The 21770-nt window shown below is 41.7% G+C and overlaps 1 protein-coding gene across 3 annotated transcripts; it reads right to left on the reverse strand.

Annotated features, from left to right (window-relative positions):
* Nucleotides 1-14: 14 nt before the first annotated feature.
* PPM1G (protein phosphatase, Mg2+/Mn2+ dependent 1G) lies at nucleotides 15-18968 on the reverse strand. 3 transcript variants are annotated; one of them, XM_081156065.1, is made up of 10 exons: nucleotides 18591-18968; nucleotides 5212-5281; nucleotides 4637-4722; nucleotides 4185-4317; nucleotides 3097-3509; nucleotides 2400-2537; nucleotides 1821-2055; nucleotides 1334-1463; nucleotides 934-1036; nucleotides 15-638 (listed from the first exon to the last, which is right to left on the reverse strand). In XM_081156065.1, the coding sequence occupies exons 1-10, from the start codon at nucleotides 18708-18710 to the stop codon at nucleotides 432-434; spliced, it is 1635 nt and encodes a 544-aa protein (XP_081012191.1). In that variant the 5' UTR covers nucleotides 18711-18968; the 3' UTR covers nucleotides 15-431. The 3 variants fall into 3 exon arrangements, with proteins under 3 accessions (XP_081012191.1, XP_081012190.1, XP_081012192.1); XM_081156064.1 differs by having other exon boundaries at nucleotides 934-1114; XM_081156066.1 differs by lacking the exon at nucleotides 934-1036 and having other exon boundaries at nucleotides 22-638.
* Nucleotides 18969-21770: the final 2802 nt, after the last annotated feature.

Below are 21770 nucleotides of genomic sequence, written 5' to 3' on the forward strand. Positions count from 1 at the left end.
AAAAGGACACCATGGGCGCGATTAGGTTTTGGCCTTTAGTCTGAAAAAGTGTTTGATTGAAAGTGTACAACAGAGAGCGGGTGCAAGCGGCTGGGGCCATAGAGCCGCCAATAAAAAAGAATGTCCTTAAATAAAGTTCACAGAATAAAAACCAGAACCTCCAGTCCTTCCCTCCAACACAACAGAGCACAGGCACAGAACCAGTGATGAGCCCCAAGGAGCCAAGAGGAGGCTGGGGAGAACAGCAGAGGCTCCTGGGCTGCTGTGTGGAGGGAGAGCCCTCTTTGGAATGGGCTGAGTAAAGCCACCCAGTTCCCCCTGCACACCTCACAACCACTGCTAAGGCTAAAGGAAAAAGACAAAACTCAGTCTCAGGTCCAGAGGGCTCAGAAAACAGTCTAGGGGGGCAGAAGTCTGGACAAACAAATCCACTAGTCCCGCTTGGCCTTCTTGTTGTTGTCACTGTTGCCATTTTCTTCAGCTCCCTCAGTAGAAAGCACCTCATCCAGTTTCCGCTTGCCACTCTCTGGCTGAAGCTCTGCTGTGTTTCGGGGCTTGAAGCAAATGATGATGCAGGTCATGTTGTCACAGCCTGTACCATCCCCAGACGTGTCTGGTGCCAGGCACTGATCCAGCAGCTACAAAATGGATGGGGTATCACAGTTTTAGGGTTTGAACACCTTCCTGGGAGCCTAAAGTCCCACTAGAGGGCTGGTCCTGCCAGAAAAGGTGGCAGAAGGAGAGAAATGGGCAACAGGTATTACAAAACAGCCAATTTGATAGTCAACGAAGGCGTAAGAGTCAGGGAAATGAGGGAAGGTGGAACTTTCTAGGGTTTGGCATCTATCACTAATGAATGATACTCCCATGCTCTGATCTTAGAGAAAACCTTGGCTATGCTGACCAGACACTCTCCTGCAGCCTGGGACTCACCTCTTCCACGATGGACGACAATAACCGAAGCTCCCCATTTTCATCACGCTGGCTAATCTTTGACTGAATAAAGTCTATAACTTCCTGGCTGCTCATCACATTCCTGGGATCAGAAACAATAGTCAGAATCTTCTTTAGTCCCACCAAAGCAGAGTAGAGGAGTATGGAGAGAGGTGACAGCCTGGGCCAACGTAAACACAGAGATTGTCCTGAGCTCTGCCTTGGGCTTGGGGGTCTTGACACCAAGCTGACTGCCTAAGCTCTAATCCTAGAGCAGCTTGAGAAAAGGTGTTGAATGCAGCCATTCAAGGGATAATAAAGCCAAGGCAGCTCAGAGCCCTACATGAGAAGTAATGCTGCAGGAAAAAAGGGAATTTTAAGGCATTCTGCTAGTGCTCACCAGATGCCATCACAGGCAATGACCATGAATTCGTGGTCGTCAGTGAGAGTCAGCACTTTGATGTCAGGAAGGGCTGAAATCATCTGTTCCTCAGGTGGCAAGTTCTTGTTTCTCTTGTAGAAGTGGTCTCCTGAAGTAAAGGAATAGTTAGCAAATAGTTTGGGCACTTCCCACAGACTTGTGTCTGAAGCCTTGTCATTCATTTCCCTTCTCTCCATAATATAGTGGACAAGAGAACTGATTTCTAGTTTTTCTAGTTACAGCCCTGGCTTTAGGTTGTTGAACCTTAGGAAATCACTAACCTGTCTTTTTCATCATCCAGAAGTGCTACCCATATTACCTATCTCATAGAGAAATTTAAGGATATAGGTGGTAGGTACAAAAATATTTGGAAAGGTACAAGGGCTATGAAGATTAAAACTTGCTACTACATAGTATAAAACAGAACAAGACCCCAAAAGCTTTCCCATAGTTCCCTAGTTCTTACCAATGGCTCTGGAGAGGTTGAGGCCCCCATTGACTCGACCATCCATGGTGACCTTGCCACCAGCATTCTTGATGCGTGCTAGCTCCACTTCATCCTCTGGCTTGTGGTCATAGGACATGTCTAAAGCTTTGCCAGCCTCAGACACGACACAGCGAGAGTCTCCTGCATTGGCTACAATCAACTGCTTCCCTCGTATCAGAGCCACTACTGCTGTTGTACCACTGTCAGAGCCAGGCTTAAGAGGAAGAAAGAAAGCATCATGGGAGCTTCTGGACACAAGCTTCTCATCAGTCTCCCCTGACCATTCCTCTATGCTTTCTCCTCTCACTAGGACCACCAAGAGAGCTCTAATAAACAGAAGGAGCACAGATTTACTCTTTCCAAGAATATGGCATGCTCCCCCCCTTTTCTGAAACAATTCTACCCAGATGACCTAGTTCCCCTTGCAGAAAAAAAAATCCCATGACCATGACTTCAGTACTAAGATAGCAAGGGGACCCCCTCTCCCAAAATCAAAATCAGAAGATTCACACCTGCCTCTTGGTTTTTCTAAACTCACTGTTCCCCTTCCCCACAGACCTCCTCTTTGCCTTCCATCCCAGGGACCATCATCTCCTCCTCTTCTTCCTCGTCTTCTTCAGCCTCCTCGGTGTCATCCTCATCTTCCTCATTCTCTGCTTCTTCACTGCTGTAGCCATCCTCTTCCTCACTGCATTCCTGCCGGAGGGATGACCCCAGGCCACTGAGATGGGGATAACTTCCTACCCACTCCCCGAACTCCTACTCAAAACAAAGAGGCCCTGCTGAACACAAATGCAACTATATGATCACGGTGAGAATTAGGGGGGAAGGGAGAGGGCTAGCATGGGTATAACTCATATCCTGATCTGGGCTCAACAGTCCCTAGCAAGAAGCCCTGGGGAAGGCCAAGGCAGTCAGACAAAAAACACCTTCTAGGCAACATGACCAGAAAATAGGTTGCCCAGAAAAGGAAATACCCAAATAGCCAAAGCAACAACCACCATCTTTCTATTCCCTCAAGGAGATAGACTAAAAGGCCAGAACTAGATCTTTTTGTTAGTGTTATCAACAAAGGAAGAGATAAGAGGCCTAATGGTACCTGTGTTGGTGGAGATAATGAATTCAAGAGCTTAAAATATAGTGGGTCTTGGGGGCTGATGTCAAAATAGGAGGAAAAGACTCAAACAGCTACGGGTGGCAACCAAACAGGCCCTCTCTGCAGCTTTAGCATCTGTCAGTCCCTACAGGCCCTTACCTCGCTGTCTTCCTCTTCCTCCTCCGCCTCATCTGACTCATCCTCACTGTCCTCAAAGAACTTGGACTTAGCAACTCGAGGCAGCTTGTCAGAGGCTGAAGAGCAGGAAGGCCCAGCCTCACCAGTGGGAGCGCCAGGCTCACCACCTTGGCCTGCCTCTGTACGTTCCGAGTTGGAGGAAAGGCCTGTGTGGGCCTTGGCTGTGGGGCCATTTTCCTCTGAAGAAGATTCCCTAGATGGGTCCTCAGATCCTGCCTCCCCATTGAGGCCCTGGGACCCTGGTTCCTCGCCTGTCCCAGTTCCAGATTTGTTGTGGGGAGCACCCTTGTGACAGTTCTGCCCGTAGCGTGTCAGCAGCTCTTCAATAGTCATGGTAGCCTCTTCATGCAGCAGTGCAGCCTCCTCATTGTCCACTGCAGGTAAGAGGCTAAATCAGCGCCCTGATGCCAGACTCCTCATGGGATTAGTTCCTCTCACTATATCCACTGCCCTTCCAGCCTGAGTTCCAATTTCCCCACCACTTCCTACTCCTAAGGGTCCTCTCATTTATCAAGTCTCTGAAAAACACCCCTTTGCTTCCTTCTCAAGTAACATCTGCCTCCATAGACTTCCTTTGGTCTTTGTCTTTCACCCCCTTTCAAAGGAACACTAGGTACTATATTTTCCTTATCACCTCTCATTTTTATTAGTAAGTTGGAAACCGCATTCTGACCGAGGACCCAGGAAGCCCACAGTGCCAGTCTAGGCCTATGGCCTAGGTTTCATAACTGGCTGCTGGGCTAATGACAGCTCCGGTCTTGAAAAAAAAGTCACATAAACATTAACAGTAACCAGAAAGACCCCATCACAATGACAAAAGATAATGCATATAAAAATGCTTACAATTGCAACACTAGGCCCTCGACAAAGGTTAATTCTATTTCTCCTTTTCATAATCACATGTAATACAGGAGAACAAAGATTTCTTTGAGGACTCTCCAGGTCCCTAGGAAGTCATCCTCCCTTAGAATTGATACAGAAATAATATATACTAAATAATAGTACTTTAAAGTACTGATTTCCTCTCAAACAAGAAATGCCACACTCACCATCATCTTCATCAGCTACTTTTTCTTTTTCATCTTCATCCTCAGTGGGTCGCCCTGCAATCTGTGCCAGCTCCTTGATGACTTCCTCAGTGGTCAGTTTGGCATCAATAGCCAAGAAGGCATCTTCCAAAGCCTGAATATAAGCAAAACAGTATGAGGCAAGTGTAGGAAAAAGTATAGCAGGTATAAAATAAACTGCCTCTACAGAATCCTGGTCAAAAGGATGGGGTGCAAATTAGAGTGTGATCCACCACACTAGGAGACACTCGTATATAGTTCAGAGAGCTGGGAATGATAAGGCAGCTCTAAAAAGGCCCAAGTGGGAATGAACTCATTTTAGGCAAAGGATTCTTTAAGAAGAAGTAGGGTGGCAATGAGAAAGGAAAAGCCAAGGATTGGAAAACGGGAAAGCCTACAGAGAAGGGAAGAATGAACATTGTGGGAAGACAGACCTTCTGTAGCTTGCCTTCTTTGTAGGCCTTCTGATCTTTGATGATATCAGGAAGATATTTGGCACAATACAAGGCAACTTCCTCCCCTAGAAGAAAAGTAAGGTCACCCAGAGCACTGCTTCCCACACACAGAAAGTAATACAATATCTATCTGCTATACTGGAGTAAACCCCAAGGGTTGAGGAGATGAATACCGCACACAACTCAAAACTGTTTGAAAGACAGTCTTTGAGAAGTTCTGACTCAGAAAATGGACTTCACTATCACCTCTCTTGGGGTTGTATTAATATATCCCTTTTTCACTTGCATACTTAGTTTTCTGTGGTGCGGGGGGGAGCTAATGTAGGAAGAGGCTTCTTTGGATTAAAACAACGCCTGGTGAGATTGAGATGATGAACCAATACAATATCCTATTAGGAAAAAAGACTGGCAGACTAGAGAAAAAGAGCACCAGGCAGAAAATGGTAGCTGAGGACCAGAACTTTGGAAAGTAAAAGAACAAAGGACTTGTTCTTGCCCTATAAAGTCTGGAATTAGAGTGTCAGAATGTTACCAACATGATCTGTTAAAGTTACCTCCATGTCCATCGTAGACAGAAAACATGGCTGTCTCACTGTCCAGCTCAGGAATACAATTGTGAGCGTCCTAGGAAAAAGAGCATAATTAGCATTTCTCAAGGTCAAAGGATATTCTTCCTCAAGTCCTGAGGATTGTGTTCACACTTTAATCTCACTAACCCTTCCCTAGCTGACTTACATGGCCTAGAAATAAGAAAGGAAGATAGAGTGATAAAAACTAAGAAAAGAAAGGAATGAAAGGAAGGAGGGAAGAAGAGAGAGAGATGAATCAGGTCACTACCTCTGCAGTCTAACGGCATCAGCCTAGGAGATACCAGTCCAGATGGCAGAATGTTTGGCTGTTAGAACTCTAGACCTGACCTTTTTGGATTTGTGTAACTATGGAAGAATCAGAATAAAGAATCTTTTAAATTACTTCCAGACCCATTCCATCAATCAGTGAACTTCAAGGAAGAAAATGCTAGAAAAGATGGCACAATGAGACCAGATGGCATTACCAACCTAAAAAGTTTCTAGAAGAATCCCAAGACAGCCTGAGTGAAAGCGCTAGAAATTTGCAAAACTATATACATTTAAAATCTGCCCTCCCCAACAAAACACCACCTAAACATTTTTTCTTCAAAGTTTTAACTCATTCAAGAAGTTACCCTCAGGCTAGGCACAGGATATATTTACAAAAGAATATCTTCCCAATAAATAATGTTATTAAACTATGCTGTGTTTAGTATTTGTTACCTGGAACTTAAAATGCCCCATATAATCAGCCTTCCCGTCTCCTGCCCCCCAGCCCCCTGACTGCATTAGCACACCTGAAGAGAAGTTTGTAATGGTCCTGCCACACCAACATTTCAGTTGAAAGGCTGGGCCTAATCAAATTATTCTAATAGCAAAACTCTGCCACCCAAATATTCCAGGTTAAGCTATAGTTCAACCAAGACTGTCAGACCTCAGTAAAAGTATACCACAGCTTACTCTGCCCCATCTTGAAAAACCACCCAACTTTCCTTTCAGGTGCTTTCTAAAAACAAGGTTTTAATACACTATGTATATTTTTGATTATTATCCTTGTGTAAATAGTTCTCCTTCCTCTTTCAGGCACCAACATTATAAAATTTCTAATTGTATTAATTAAAAACTTCTAATTGGATTAATTTCGGAAATCTGAGTGCAGTGGTTCTTAAGTTATCCCTGAAATAAGACTATGCCTTCACTTAAGTCCAGAAAATAAAGTTATTTTAAGGTAGGAAAGGAGAGCATGGAAAAATACCTAGTTTTGTATATCCCTCGGATTGCCTCCAGGAGAAAAGTGCCCCCAAAGCTAATGGGCTGCCATGGAGGCCCTTGATGGCCTACCTATGGTCATCATCAACTGTCTCTTAGCCTCATCCCCAGGATCTGCAGAACACCGTAGACCAAAGGTCGGTCACCTTCTCCCTCTTCCAACCACTCTACCACCAGCCATCATGGTGGTCTCCCTTCCCTCTAAGCCAGAGTTTATCTTACTGGGCCTTCCTCTCCTCTCACCACCATCTCAGCACCTTATTGCCTGCTTTTATGATTGTCTACTTCCTCATCATCCTCTACCAATAGTTCTCAGACTTTAATGTACTTAAGAATTCCTTTGTTCATTCATTCATCAAATATTTGAGTATCCATTATGTGCCAGGATGAGTTCTGAGTGCTTAGGATAAATATTGGTGAATCAAATAAACACCCACATTTCATAAAGAAGTTATATTCTAGTTAGGGGTATGCACAATAAACACAATAAATAAGTAAATCATATAGAATGATGGTACAACTCATATGGAAAGATGGTAGTGACATGAAATAAAGAAAAAGTTAAACAAAGGAAGGACTGGGTTGGATTACAGAAAAACAGTGGGAGAATCAGCACGGGGCACAGGTATAATACAGGCATGCTAAATTCATCAGGAACTGTGCCTCAGCAGTCACTACCTAAGTCATGCTGTGTCTAATTAACTTCAACAAAAAGGTTGTGTCATATTAACATTAATTTAATTCTGTTGGTTTGTATTGTGGTTTATTGGCATGGAATTTATATCACTTCTGTATTTTTACACATTTAAGTAACATTAAATTAAAATTATTTTAGTAAATACTAGAGTTCCACAAGTACTGCTTTCCTTTAAAAAACAAAAACAAAAAACCAAACCCATGGAGGAGCTCCAAGATATTTTCTTAAATAAAGCAAACTGTAAAGAGATATATTTAGTAACCTGCTTTTTATTTAAGAGGAAGCATAGGAATATGTCTTTCCATATTGTAATACTACAAGGTTACACAGAAAACTAATAAAAGCAGTTACCTACAGGAGGGCACGAGAGTGTGAAGGGATGGAAATAAGAATGAATCGTGGCCCCCACAGTCTGGGAAAACATATTTGCCAAGGATGAATCTGATAAGGGGCTAATTTCCAAAGTGTACAAAGAAATCATAGCACTCAGCAAGAGCAAGACAAACAACCCAATTAAGAAATGGGCAAAGGACTTAAATAGACACTTCTCCAAAGAGGACATACGGTTGGCCAAGAGACACATGAGAAAATGCTCCACCTCGCTAATCATCAGAGAGATGCAAATTAAAACCACAATGAGGTATCACTTCACACCTGTCAGAATGGCTGCCATCAACAAATCAACAAACAACATGTGCTGGCGAGGGTGTGGAGACAGGGGAACCCTAGTACACTGCTGGTGGGAATGCAGACTGGTGCAGCCACTATGGAAAATAGTATGGAGGTTCCTCAAAAAATTAAAAATGGAGCTGCCGTTTGACCCAGTGATTCCACTCCTAGGAATGTATCCTAAGAATCCTGAAATATTCATCAGAAAGGATATATGTACCCCGATGTTCATAGCAGCACAGTCTACAATAGCTAAGATCTGGAAACAGCCCAAGTGCCCATCAGTAGATGAGTGGATAAAAAAGCTGTGGGACATTACACCATGGAATACTACGCAGCTGTAAAGAAGAATAATCTCGTACCCTTTGGGACAGTGTGGATGGACGTGGAGAATATTATGCTAAGTGAAATAAGCCAGGCAGCGAAAGACAAATATCACATGATCTCGCTTATACGTGGAATCTAAAGAACTTAATAAACTGATGAACAGAATAGATTCAATGACATGGAAGCATAGATGAGACTGATGAATGTCAGAGGGATGGAGGAGGGCAGGTGGGTGGAGGGGGAGAGAGTAACCAAAGAATTTGTGTGCATATATACACAACCCAAGGACATGGACAATGGTGGGGAGAGGGACTGGGGAGGGGGAAGGAACGGGGTGGAACGGGTCACTGGGGAGAAAAAGGGACATCTGTAATATTTTAAACAATAATAAAATTAAAAAAAAAAAAAAAAGAATGAATGAATGGGAATGTTTAGCTTGTTCAAAAGTACATTAAATGTTTTTAAAATGTATTACTACAATTTGAGAAACTAGTCCAACTAATTCCACTTTTTTGGTAGAGGAGAGAGGAGCAGTCTTCCTGTCCACCCTTTCCCAGTGGAACAAGAGAATCAACTGGTCTTTCTCTGTCTTGCAATGTCACTCCAGATCACATCTGTACCATCTATTTTGAACTGACACCTCTATTTCAACCATCTATTTTACTTCCTCATCTATTCCGCACAAGAGCATGTGATCTTTTAAAATTTATAACAATTTTTAATAAGTTTTTTCTGTATTTTATTTTTTAATTATTTCTTTTTTTAATGTTTTTATTGATTTTAGATAGAGAGGAAGGGAGATGGAGTAAGATAGAAACATCGATGAGAGAGAAATAGTGATCAGCTGCCTCCTTCACTCCCCTAATGGGGACTGAGCTGGCAACCCAGCATATGCCCTGACCAGGAATCGAACCAGTGACCTCTTGGTGCATGGGACAACGCCCAACCCGCTGGGCAAGAGCATGTGATCTTGAAGCAGAAGATCTAGCCTCAGTGAATATAAGAAAAAATATTTAACCTCAATAACAAAGAAACAAACACTGAAAACAAGAAAATACCCCTTTGTGCAAATTGGGATGAAAAAGATTAATAATACCCAGTGGTAGTAAGAGTGAAGTAAAAACACATTCTCATATCCTTATCAATAGGAATATAAATTAGTATAGCAGTTGAGCATTGACCTAGGATCCAGGAGGTAGCGGTTTGATTCCGGTCAGGGCACATGCCCAGGTTACGGGCTCGATCCCCAGTAGGGGGTGTGCAGGAGGCAGCCGATCAATGACCACTCTCTCATCATTGATGTTTTAACTCTCTCTCTCCTCTCTCTGAAATCAATAAAGATATATTAAAAAAGAAAGAAAAAGAAATGATGAATATGAGTTAATGTGGAAATGAGTTCACAATATATTAAGTGATAAAAAAAGAAAAGTACCTGTATGTATATGCTAGAAGTCTGGAAGATCATGTATCAGACTTAGTGGAGAGTAAGCTTTGGATAATAATTATTTTCTACATTTTTAATTTTTGCACATTAAGTAATATTGTTCCATTCTGAATAATGACCCTCCCCCAAACCCCACAAAAACCTATGAATTGGCCTTGAGTAGCTATGTTACCATACACTACATGATCTCTGGCTAGCTATCTCTTGCCTTAATTTCATCATTTATAAAATGGAATATTTATCTTGCCCATACCATCACAGTACTATAAACTGGAATTTAACATATAAATACATATATATTCTGCTCTGAAATTCAGCACCTGGCTCACATTTTTCTTCTCTATCCTTATTCTCAAAAAGAATGCCCACCATAAAGCTTCATCTTATGCCTTGAGGTCTCAGTTCCTAGAACTACTCCACGTTACCTTCTCCTCTACTTCTTCATGAGGCTCTGAATCTTTATCATCACTTGGAACTGTTCTGCCTTCTCTAAGCACTTCAATTTCCCCCTTTACACCTTTGATCACAGCCTTCCTACCTATAGCCTTGCCTTTCTTTCTCTTTGTCCCTTTCTGAGCCAGGGCCAAGTATTTCAACACTGTCTCTTAGCAAGCTAGAAAACCTCATCCAACCTTGTACAACCTGACCAACTGCTTTCTTTACCCCTGAATCAGAGGCATTAAGTATTGTACTCATAAGATGTCATGAAATTATGTTGATTGTAGTCACTACTTCCACTTATCATTTTTTCCTGTATTCTCCATTGACTCAAATATATTAACATCTTCCCTATTCTACCTCAAAATTTCTCCAGCTTTATCTAATCTCTCCTTCATTTTTCCTCAAAAGCAGTATTTCTCCTCTTTATAGATTAACATTCCTCTTAAACTCCTAATCTTCAAACCTTTCTCCTCCAAGATCTTACTTCACAAAGCAGACAATAACCTTAATAGCAATCCAAAGAGCTGTTTTGCAGGCTTCATTCACCCCAGCCATTGTATATAATCAAATAGTACAAACCACGTCAGGTTTCTTGAAAGAGCTCTTGGGTTCTGTGAAGAACTGTAGTTCTATACTTCTAAATGCCTGTTAATATCAGACATCCCTTCTCCACCTCAAACTTAACATATGTAAAAGGAACTCAAGAGTCTCAAAAAAATTAGAGCTTCACCTGTAGTCTTATTTCTGTCAATGAAATCTTTTTTTTAAAATGTTTTTATTGATTTTTAGAGAGAGGGAAAGGGAAAGGGAGAGATAGAAACATCACCTTATCATAAGGCTGCCTCCAGCATGCCCCCTCCTGGGGATCAAGCCCACAACCTGGGCATGTGCCCTAACTGGGAATTGAACCAGTGACCTCTTAGTTCCTAGTCCAACGCTCAACCACTGAGACACAGCAGCCAGGCTGTCAATGAAATCTTAACTCTCCCAGGCAACATCTAATACAGGTCCTCTTTGATTTCCTGGCTGTCTTCCACCTTCCATCACTCAGTGCTGCTGTTTCTCTTAGAATTACTTTACTCTGAATTAGTTTAACTCCTCTATCTCTACTCTCTGGCCCCTGTAATCCAACCTACATACACCCAGCTGCCAAATTAATCTTCCTAATATAACATTTTTTTTTTTGCTAGAGCTTTCAGTGGATTCTACTGAATATAAGATTGATTCCCTACAAATTACTGGAAATTTAAAGCACTCAACACCATTCCAACCCATCTCCATACCTAATCTCTTACCTCTCATAACTATTCCCCAAGACACTCTTGATACTGACCACCCAAGCCCAGCAGAGTAAGCATGCTTATCTCAGAGTCTTTCCTCCTACCCCTCCTTCTATCTAATACTTTTTCTCCTCCCACTTTCTTCCACCTCATTCGTCTGTTATATTCTTTCTTTAAAGTCCAGTTAGTCTCACCTCCTCCAAGAGATCTTTCTCAACCACACCAATATTCTATGATCACTTCCCTCTCTAAACTCTTAATATTTACTGTCTCTACCAATAATTTTGGCATTCAGCATATGCTATCTTGTACTGTTATCCAACATTCCACAGGCGGAAATGGAGTCCTAGGTCCTAACTAGATTGTAAACCAACATGAAAGCAAAGACTGTCTTAAATTTCTTTATAGCTCAGGGGCCTAACAGGATGTTCTACAACACAGCAGGACTTCCACGTTTGCTCAGAACGGTGAGCTCCTAGATGCCTCAGGACAAATACATTAAGGATAACTCCTCCTTCATTTCCTACCTCAAACCCAGAGATGTATCATATCATAACACAGCCACCATTGAGATGGTCTGGAAGAGATGACAGAATACACAGGTCACCTGAGTCAGGGCTCTTAGGCTTTGCCTTACTAAATCATATATCACAAACCCCTTCTGACCTTCTAGAGTCTAGACAATCAATGGATCTGTACTAATAAAGCCATAGTTATCTATCTGATGTCAATCTCAAACATTCCTGTGTCACTGGGTCAACAATTTGGATTCACAATATATAAATTTATCTTAATCTTTACAAGTTAATTTTAAAAATTTGAAGGTAGTTGGGAAGGGAATTACTTTTTCTTTTTTTCTTAAGACTAAGGAAAGGCTTATTGATCAAAAAGGCCTAGCTAGCCCTGGCCGGGTAGCTCAGTTGGTTAGAGTGTTGTCCCAATAAGCCAAGGCTGTGGGTTCGAAACCCGGTCAGGGCACACATACAACAACCAACCAATGAATGCATAAGTAAGTGGAACAACAAATCGATGATTCTCTCTCTCTCTCTCTCTCTCTCTCCTTCCCTCCCTCTCTCTAAAACCCAATAAATGAGATTATAAAAGAAACTCCAGAGAGCTCCCTTGCCTTATAAGGACACAGCTAGAAGACAGCCGTTGATGAACCAGGAAGTGGGCCCTCATCAGACACCTTGATCTTGGGCTTTCCACAAGAGTCTCAAAGAGCTATTTGTACACCCAAGTTCACAGCAGCTTTATTCACAATAGCCAAAAAAGGTAGAAATAACCCATGTCCATCAACAGATGAATGGATAAACAAAATGGGGTATATACATACAATAGAATATTATTCAGCCTTAAAGAGGAAGGAAATTCTGATACAAGCTACAATAAGGACAAACCTTGAAGACATTATGCTAGGTAAAATTAGCAATTCACAAAAACACAAATCTGTCTTTATATGAGATTTTATATGGGGATTATGTTTCAACATATGAATTTTAGGTGATGCAAAACAAAGTCTATCACACAGTGGAAATACATTCATATAATTTTAAAAGTCAGTCAAATTTCATGGAAAGTAGAATGGTGGTTGCCAGGGACTGGAAAAAGAGGGGGATGAGGAGCTGTTTAATGGGTATAAGAGTTTCAGATTTGCAAAATGAAAAGAGTTCAGGAGATTGGTTGCACAACAATGTGAATGTAATTCACACTACGGTACACTTAAAAACAGTTAAGATGGTAAATTTTGTTGTGTGTATTTTACCACAGTTTGGCTCAGTAGACTGTAGGGTCCCAGATTCTATTCCGGCCAAGGGCACGTACCTCCGTTGCAGGCTCGGCCCAGACCGAAGTCCCTGTGGGACGCAACTAGCAACCAGTCGTATGTGTCTCTCTCACATCAATGTTTCTCTCTCTCTCTCTATCCCTCCCCTCTACTCTTTCTGAAAAGCAATGGAAAAAATATCCTCAAGTGAGGACTTAAATAAATAGTAAATAAATAAATAAATAAATAAATAAATAAATAAATAAATAAAAATATCAGCAGCCCTAGCGGGTGTTGCTCAGTGGTTACAGCATCAGCCTGTGCACCAAAGGGTCTAGGGTTCAATCCCCTGCCTGGCCAGGGAGCAAACAGGAGGCAACCAATGGATGTGTCTCTCTCACATCGATGTTTCTCTCTCCTCTCCTCCCTCCACTCTCTCTAAAAAAAAAAAAAAGAAAATCAATGGAAAAATCCTCAGGTGAGAATTAACAAAAATTAAAAAAAAAAAAAAAAAACCACAAAAACTTCCCACAAAGAAATGACCAGTCTCAGATCCCCACTGGTGAATTCTACCACCTATCTAAAGAATTAATATCAATTCTCCATAAAATCTTTCAAAACATAGAAGAGGCGGTAACATTTCCCAACTAATTCTATGAGGCCAATATTATCCTGATAACAAAACCAGCAGATACCACAACAAAATTACAGACTTAATAATGTTAAAATAATGCTCCTCAATTGATCTACAGAGTAGCACAATCCCTACCAAAATCCCAGGTGTCTTTGTACAGTAATTAACAAAATGACACTAAAATTCATAAGGAAATGCAAGGGACCCAGAAAAGAAAAAACAAGTAAAAGAACAAAGTTGGAAGATACAAAACTTACCAACAAAGCTATAGCAACCAAGACAATGTGGTACTGGCATAACAACAGGTATATAAATCAATGGAATGGCATTAAGAGTCCATAAATAAACCCACATATTTATGGTCACCTGATCTTTAACAATGATGCCAAGATAATTCAATGAGGGGAAAGAACAGGCTTTTTAACAAATGGTGCTGAGACAACTAGATATTCGCATGCCAAGTATGAAGCTGGAGCCCTATACACAAAAATAACTTCAAATGGATCACAAACATAAATGTAAGAGCTAAAACTATAAAACTCTTGATAAACTAGACTTCAAAATTTAACACTTCAAAGGACACCAACAAGAAAGCAGAAAGGCAGAGAGGGAGAAAATACTTGCACATCCTACCTGACACATCATCAGCCATCAGAGAAATACAATCAAAACAACAAGATACCATTTCACATACATTATAATAAAAAAGATAGATAATAACAAAGGAGGGAGGATATGGAGAAACTGACACCCTCATATATTGCTGGTAAAAATATAAAATGTTGCAACCACTTTGGAAAATAGTTAGGCAGTTCCTCAAAGTGTTAAACATGGAGTTACTACATGACCCAGCAACTCCACTCCTAGATATATACTCAAGAGAAATAAAACTTATTTCAACACAAAAACTCATAGCATCATTATCCATAATAGTCAAAATGTGGAAATCTAAACATCCATCAATTGATGGATAAACAAAATGGCCATACAATGGAATATTGTGTCATTCAGCCATAAAAAGGTATGAACTACTGACTGATTAATGATATAACATGGATGACCTTTAGTATGTTTAGTAAAAGAAGCCAGACAAAAAGTGACATATTTATAATTCCATTTATATGAAATGTTCAGAATAGGCAAATCCATAGACATAACGTAAATTAGTGGCTGCCAGAGGTTCGAGGAGGGAGAATAGGGAGTTACTTAGTAATGGTTACAAAGTTTCTTTCGGAGGTTATGAAAATATTCAAAAATTGATAATGGTGATGGCTACAAACTCTGAATAAGTTAACCATGAAATGCATACTTTAAATGTATATGATATGTAAATTATAACTCAAAGTTATTTTAAAAGTGACCTGTAGGTACATTTTCAGATACTATATATGATTAAAAGTTAATGTTTCCATCCAACTAGATTAAATTCCGTTCTAAAGATTTGTGCTTCCCAGAAAGCATAATAGCAGCTTAAAATGAGAAGGGCTACTGATCAAATCTGTTAAATTTCTACACTCAAATTCAAGTCCTTACCTCTCAAAGTATAATTCCAAATTAATAACCCAACAGAAGCAGTAGTAACAACTGCTAGGAGACTGGGCAATATAAATAATTTATGTAAAATATTCTTGAAATCTTGAGGAATAAGTTCTGATTGTGCCTCAAGCCAGTCACTTGAGAACTTATAAAGGAATAGTATTGTAGAAAACAATTTCTCCATATTTATGGGCATACCTTTGATATCATTTCATACTATCTCTGAAAGGTGAAGAGGTACTGCATGCTAATCAAATGAAAAGAATGCCCTTTTATAAAAGTTGCTTAACTACATCCTAGACAAAGGAATTCTGATCTGGTTCAGTAAGTAAAAAGTGCTTTAAACTAGAGATGAGACACTACTCTAAGGATCAGACATAAATGCTCTTCAGCTTCAGATGCCCTCTCTCAAATGGAACCCCACAGCATGCTTAAGGTAGCTTATTTTATATTTTTGCCCATTAATATAACTGAAACTTTCACATATCTTAAGAATTTTCTACTCAACATTATCTACATTCAATTCAAGATGACCCTCTACGACTATTAATAGCCCAGCAGTGAACAATTAGCATACTCAAAATTATACTCTAGATACTGATAATACTGCTTTTAAAAAAGGGCAAATATAATTTATAAAAATATATATTTTTTAATCCTACCTCCCCACAGAAAGCAATTTTATCACTTTCAGAGAACCTCGCAACCAAAAATCACAAGTACCTTTGTCCCTTTAAAACTACATTTCAGATTGGACTTCTCATTAGCCACCAAAAACTCAGCACTTTCCACATATATTTCTCAGGCACCATTTCACGACCTACCCCTTAACCCCCAAAACACAAACCTCAACCAGCTTAAGGGTCCCTCCAAACCATGGAGAACGAAGAAAAGAAGGGAACATCAACTGTGGTATTTCAATTACCCCTTCTCAAAACACTGTGGTGCCAGAGCAAGAGGGGCTGGAGAGAGGCAGAGAGTGTAAAATGCCAACTATTGATAGTTGCCATCCTTGACCCAAGAGAAGGGGTAAAATAGTACTCTCTAATGCTGAATCTGTGAGTTAGGATTTTAGCAACCTTTGTAATGTGTATTGGTATGATAAACTTACCTCAACTGAGAAGCATTAGAACCAAACAAATAAGGTAAAGAGACTTAATTGATAGAATTAAGCCCTAAAGGCTAAGAGGAACAGGAGTACACTTTGTGAAAAGATAAGGTTCACTCAAGAGACTAGATGTCAGTTATTTCCTTGTCATACCAAAGAAACTACATTGTACTGTGGGGAGAAAGGCAAAACCAAGCCAAAAGGAAAAGTATCAAGGAAGCAGAAAAGGATCCCAAACAGGACCTCGCGAGGATTTGATTAGATTTATTTAACTATTTTAAAAAAGTAAGGTCAGAAACAGCATAAAAGGAGGATTTAAAAACTCTAAGTAGTTATCTCTCAAAAGGAAGATTAGGATCCAAGGAATAGTCTAACAAGATCTCCTACAAATCAAACAGCCCCTGATGAAAAAAGTCATTTTATAATTAGCAGAGTAGAAACCAAAAATAAAGGGAAATGTCCTGTAGAGAGGAAGCCAACAGCACAGAATCACTGAGCAAATAACTTGGAAAACTGAATATCCAATTCATAAAGAAAACAAGAAAGAAGAGTACTAAGAAATGGAAAAACCACAGCATAGAGTAAAATGGTAAGCATGGAATGAGAAACCTGAAGGAAAAGCCTTCCTGTGCAATGAGAGGGTCAGCTCAAATCTTATAAAAGAAAATGCCCTAGAAATGGAACCTCCAAAATACAAACTAACCCAAACCCCAGCCTTATAGAAATGTTTTCCTTTGGAAACTATATTCAGGTATTTTTAACAGCCAGACAATTACACTTACTAAGCACTCAGTAAGCTCAATACTGTGCACCATAGTGAAATATGAATGTTATACTTCAGGTTGACACAGATGATGTCTAGTGTCTTGAACAATTTCATCCCACAGATTCTTTCTATCAAGGCACAAGTGTCCTAACCTTTCTGAGCCTCAATTTCTGAGCTGTAAAATGTGGGAGCCAAACTAGATGTGATGAACTATAGGATCCCCTCCATTCTTGAAATTTATACCTAATGACAGAACTGTTTAAAGTCAGCCGTGGGTATAATATTTGAGTCTGAGAACAAACCTTTAAGTTTACACTGTCATTCCAGAGCTAACCACAGGGAGGAGCGAGGGATTTAAAGAAATTCCCAAGGGAGACTGTATTTGGCTGTTACCTGAAGCCCACCTAGTAGGTGGATAAACCCTCAATCATAGACATAATTAGAGCATTTCCCTGGCCCCTCTGCCTAGATCTCACTATACTCTTCACAAAGACACATCTTACACAGGTCTTTCTCCCTTTCCTTCCTACCATAGTTTTCCCTGTTTTCCTTTGTAGTTTCAAATCCATTTTGCCTAATAGTACTCCTTTATATCCAGACTTTTCCCCTTTTACCCAGAGTGAAGTTTTCTAGAAATAGGAAGTCAGTTCGCTGTATGTTAAGACAAAAAACTAATAATGAAATTATTAAAAATCAGGAGACTAACAACAGGCACAGGCAAACGACAATTATTAAGTTTTCAAAAAATACCAAATGAAAAAAAATATCAAGCATAATTTTTAAAAAGGAATAATACTGTCATAATTCAAGTTTTCCAAAGGCCATAAAAGGCCCTGAAGAGGACACAAACGAGTGACAATTCTTGGAGGTCGGGTCGAGCCTCTGAAATTAACATGCGGTGTCCAGGGCCAGGCAACTAGACGTGATAAGAACTTGAAACAGTATTTGCCCAGGCTTCTTTTCACTGTCAAACTCCTAGCCCAAAGAGGCCTCTCACATATTTAAAATAAAATTTAAAAAATTAACATTCTCATCTATTCGCCTCTTCCTCGCAAAAGTAAATGAATAATCCCTCTTTTCATCTTTACTCCCACACTAAACCTCACAAGGTTTATGAGCCTGGAGAGTTGTGTTGGCACAAGAGGATGGCGCGAAGGCACGGGGAGAGGGCGGTCAGTGGGCGGAAGGTGCCTCTCTCCACATGGCAAAGCCCTCGCCGCCAGGCTGACCACCGGCATACGGTCCCCAAGCACCCCAGTTCCCTCTCGGCCCCAGGCCCTCTTTTGGTGCCGCCCCCCAAACTGCCGCTGGGAACTCGGGCTCACCATTAGGACCCTTCCCCAGGGACGACCCCATCCCCCACGCTCCCTTTTTCTCCTTCGGGTTCCCGCCCTCCAGAGACCACTCCATGGGCTCCTCCGGCCTCACCTCCATGGAGACACGCCAGCCTTGCATGGCGGAGAAGCCGTAGGGTAGCGGCAGGCGCGCTGCGCCGGCCCCGTCCCCGGAGCACTTCACCGTGTTGGGCTGGGAAAGGTAGGCACCCATGGCGGCGGCTGGCCGGCGGCCTCGGAGGCAGAACAGAGCGCGACCCGCGCCGGCGCCGGAGCCGGGAACCCCGGGGGCGCGCGTGGCAGGAGCGGGCCGGCGGCGCTGCGACGCAAGGTGCCGGTGAAAGGCGCGAGGCCGGCCAGGAGGCGGTAACGGGACTGCTGAAGAGGGAGCGGAAGCGGAAACGCCGCCGCTCCAGACCCCGCCCGGCCGGCGCGGCGCGGCCCGGCTCGGCGCTGCGGGCAGTCATTTCCTTAGCAACTCGCCCCGCCCGAGGAGACAACCGCCCGCCCAACCGCCGCTCCCGCGAGACTGGCGCGGCCACGCCCACCAACGGCCGCGGACCGCCTCTCGCGACCCCAGGGGCGGGTCGTCGGCTGTACCTGTTCTTCGCTGTCGCTCTTTTTTGCTGCCCTACCCCGGCCTCTCGCGTGTTTCTCTGAAGCTCTTTTGTGTGGGACCCGGTGCTTCCAGTCTGTCCTCCAGTGTGTCATCTCCGTCTCTCCCCACCGCGCCTTCAGACTCCGCAACCCCCGGCGGATTCGGTTCAGTTCAAGTTGACTAGTTAAAAGCACCTGGCCGGGCTTTTCTGAGGCTTGTACGAGTAGAATGTAAGAGAGTCTTTTCTGACAAAAGAAAATAAAGACCTCTATCTACGCCTTCAAGCGAGTTAATACAGTGCAGAGACGTTCAGCACGTTTTAGGCTGGGTGAGAAGAAATCCTAGGAGAGGAGGGTGCGCTGCTGCCTGAGGCCTCAGGCTGCCTCCGGAGCGCATTGTGACGGGGAGGAGGGACTGTTACGAGGCTGCACGGACGAGGAAAGGCTGTAGGCTGAATTTGGGGGGACTTTTGAGGAAGCTGTTTAGCCTCGTTGGAAAGTGATTTTAAGTAGTAACAGGATAGAGGGTCGTAAGTGCCAAGATGGGCGACTTGGACTTCACCCTTAGCCTGGTATAGCATTTCAGGACTGTTGGTCTAGTCTTCATGTGCAGTGTGGATTGAGGGCAGAAAGTCCTGGAGAATAACTAACGGGCTCTTAATTTAAGCATGGGGTGAGAAGGGCAGGGACTAGGGCCGTGGCAGTGGGAGTAGAGATGAAGGAACAAACTAGACAAGAAATCGACAGGATTTAGCAATAGGCTGGATTCAGGGATGGAAGGGAAAAATGCTCCAAACTAGGAGCAGGTTGGTTCTTTTAAAATACAAAACTAATGGCTCCCTCCTGCTCTTCGGAGACCGACTCCAAATTCCTTAACATGGTCTACCAAACCCTTCAGGCTTGAACCAATCCTAGCATGTCTCTCGCACTTTCCATTTCCACTGCAACTCAATACTTCAGCAATATATCTTTGGGTTCCTCCAAGGCGACGCCTCCTCTTTCTATGCTTTCACCCATAGAACAAACCTCCCCACCCACCCCCTTGACCTCCAGGAAGTCTTCTGTAAAATCCCTACACTGGGGTCCCCACTTGTTTGTCTTTCCTGACAGACTATAAGCCTTTATGAAGGCAGAAACCCCATCAAATTTATTGTATATCTCAGTATCCCTAGCACATTTATGTGCTTAACAGTAATTTAAGTATTTGTTGAATGAACACCAAGGTTTTGACCCTGAATGACAAAAATAGTGGAGCCATTAACAGAAAATGGGTGTGGTGGTGGGAGGGTGCTAGTCTTGGGAAAAAACAGTGGGTTCAGTTTAAGGTGACAACTGGATATACAAACGTTGAAAATATTGGATTGAAGTTAGACTATGGGGGTAGATGATATCAGGCCTGTAGTGACTTACATGAGATCTCTGACATGAACTTGCATGAGGTCTCTGACAAAGAAGAGCCTCTTTTTTTTTTTCCCCTAAGAACGAAAAAAGCGTGAATTTTGACATATATTACCTACGTGGTCTTTCACGAGTCACTTTCTCTCAGGCTCAGTTCCTCATCTATCAGACAGTCATACAATATCGACTTTTCCAGAATGCTTTAAGGATAAGAGGAGCTGGATGTAAAGTGCCAAATCTGCTCTGTTGTATTGTTATTCAACCAAAGGACAACCATTTATTAAGTATCCATAAACACATACTGTAGTAAATAAGAGATGGAAATAACATTAAATTATTAAATTCTGTTCACACAAAAAATAGGAGATTGCCTGAAACAAAATGGAAGAAAAATAGACAAGGAAAACAATGTGTGGGGGGGAAATGACTGAAGGAAAAAGGCACTGGGAGGGCAGGGGTGTCACAGGGAGGGGAAATGAAGACACTAAGGGGCTCATGGAAAGAGATGGGAAAAGAGACAAGACTATGAAGATTACCTTCTTCCTAGTCCATCCCCATTTTCCACCCAAAACACTACAGTACACTTCCAAGGACACAAAGTTTTCATCCTTTGATAGGGAGCAAAACCAATTTTTTAAACTAAAAACAAAAACCCAAACATCATCATATTCACAAATTGCTTTTCCTGAATCTGTCTTTATGAGTTTCAAAATATAATTAATCGAACCCAGTATAAGAAGCAGCTCCTGAACATGTGCTTTAGGAGCTGTTCTGAATGAAAAAAAAAAAAAAGTCTCTAAAATATACACCAAGTTTATTCTAAAACAAGTTTAGATAAAGGCATGGGTTTGATTTGTTGTGGATAGAAAACAACTAATTCTAAGCATTTGGCAATTCTTACACACAATCACAATCATATATCCCATTATTACCTTTGCTTTATTTAAACAAGTCACTAGATTGCTTATATTTTCTTGTCTCTCAAATTGGTCAACAATTGAAGATAAACTGGAAAAGACTAGTCATTTTTAAAACCTTTTTTGTCTGTTTCTATTAGCTGCTCATGAGCCTCTTTCTGGTTACCTTCCATGAAAGGAGAAAATAGGAGAAGGTGATTTTAAGCCAGTGCTTTTCAAACGAGAAATTGTGAACCACCGAGACATACTACTGCAGATCCCAATGGATTCAAGGGACTCCAGGCCAGGCAACAATGCCTTAAAAGTTACATGCTAACTTCAGAGTATAATGTGACCCCAATTCAGTTGTAAACTTAAACACA

The sequence above is a fragment of the Miniopterus schreibersii genome (genome assembly GCF_964146895.1).
Source record: "Miniopterus schreibersii genome assembly, chromosome: 13".
Classification (NCBI taxonomy): Eukaryota; Metazoa; Chordata; class Mammalia; order Chiroptera; family Miniopteridae; genus Miniopterus; species Miniopterus schreibersii.

Bases quoted from the DNA above. Each gene is read 5' to 3' on its own strand.
- PPM1G (XM_081156064.1), bottom strand. From the start codon at position 18,710: ATGGGTGCCTACCTTTCCCAGCCCAACACGGTGAAGTGCTCCGGGGAC. The intron at 3,510-4,184 runs GTGAGTGTGGCA...TCTTACCTGCAG, and splicing joins AGTAGCTGATGAAGATGATG to TGGACAATGAGGAGGCTGCA. The intron at 1,115-1,333 runs GTGAGCACTAGC...ACGTTGGCCCAG, and splicing joins ATTGCCTGTGATGGCATCTG to GCTGTCACCTCTCTCCATAC.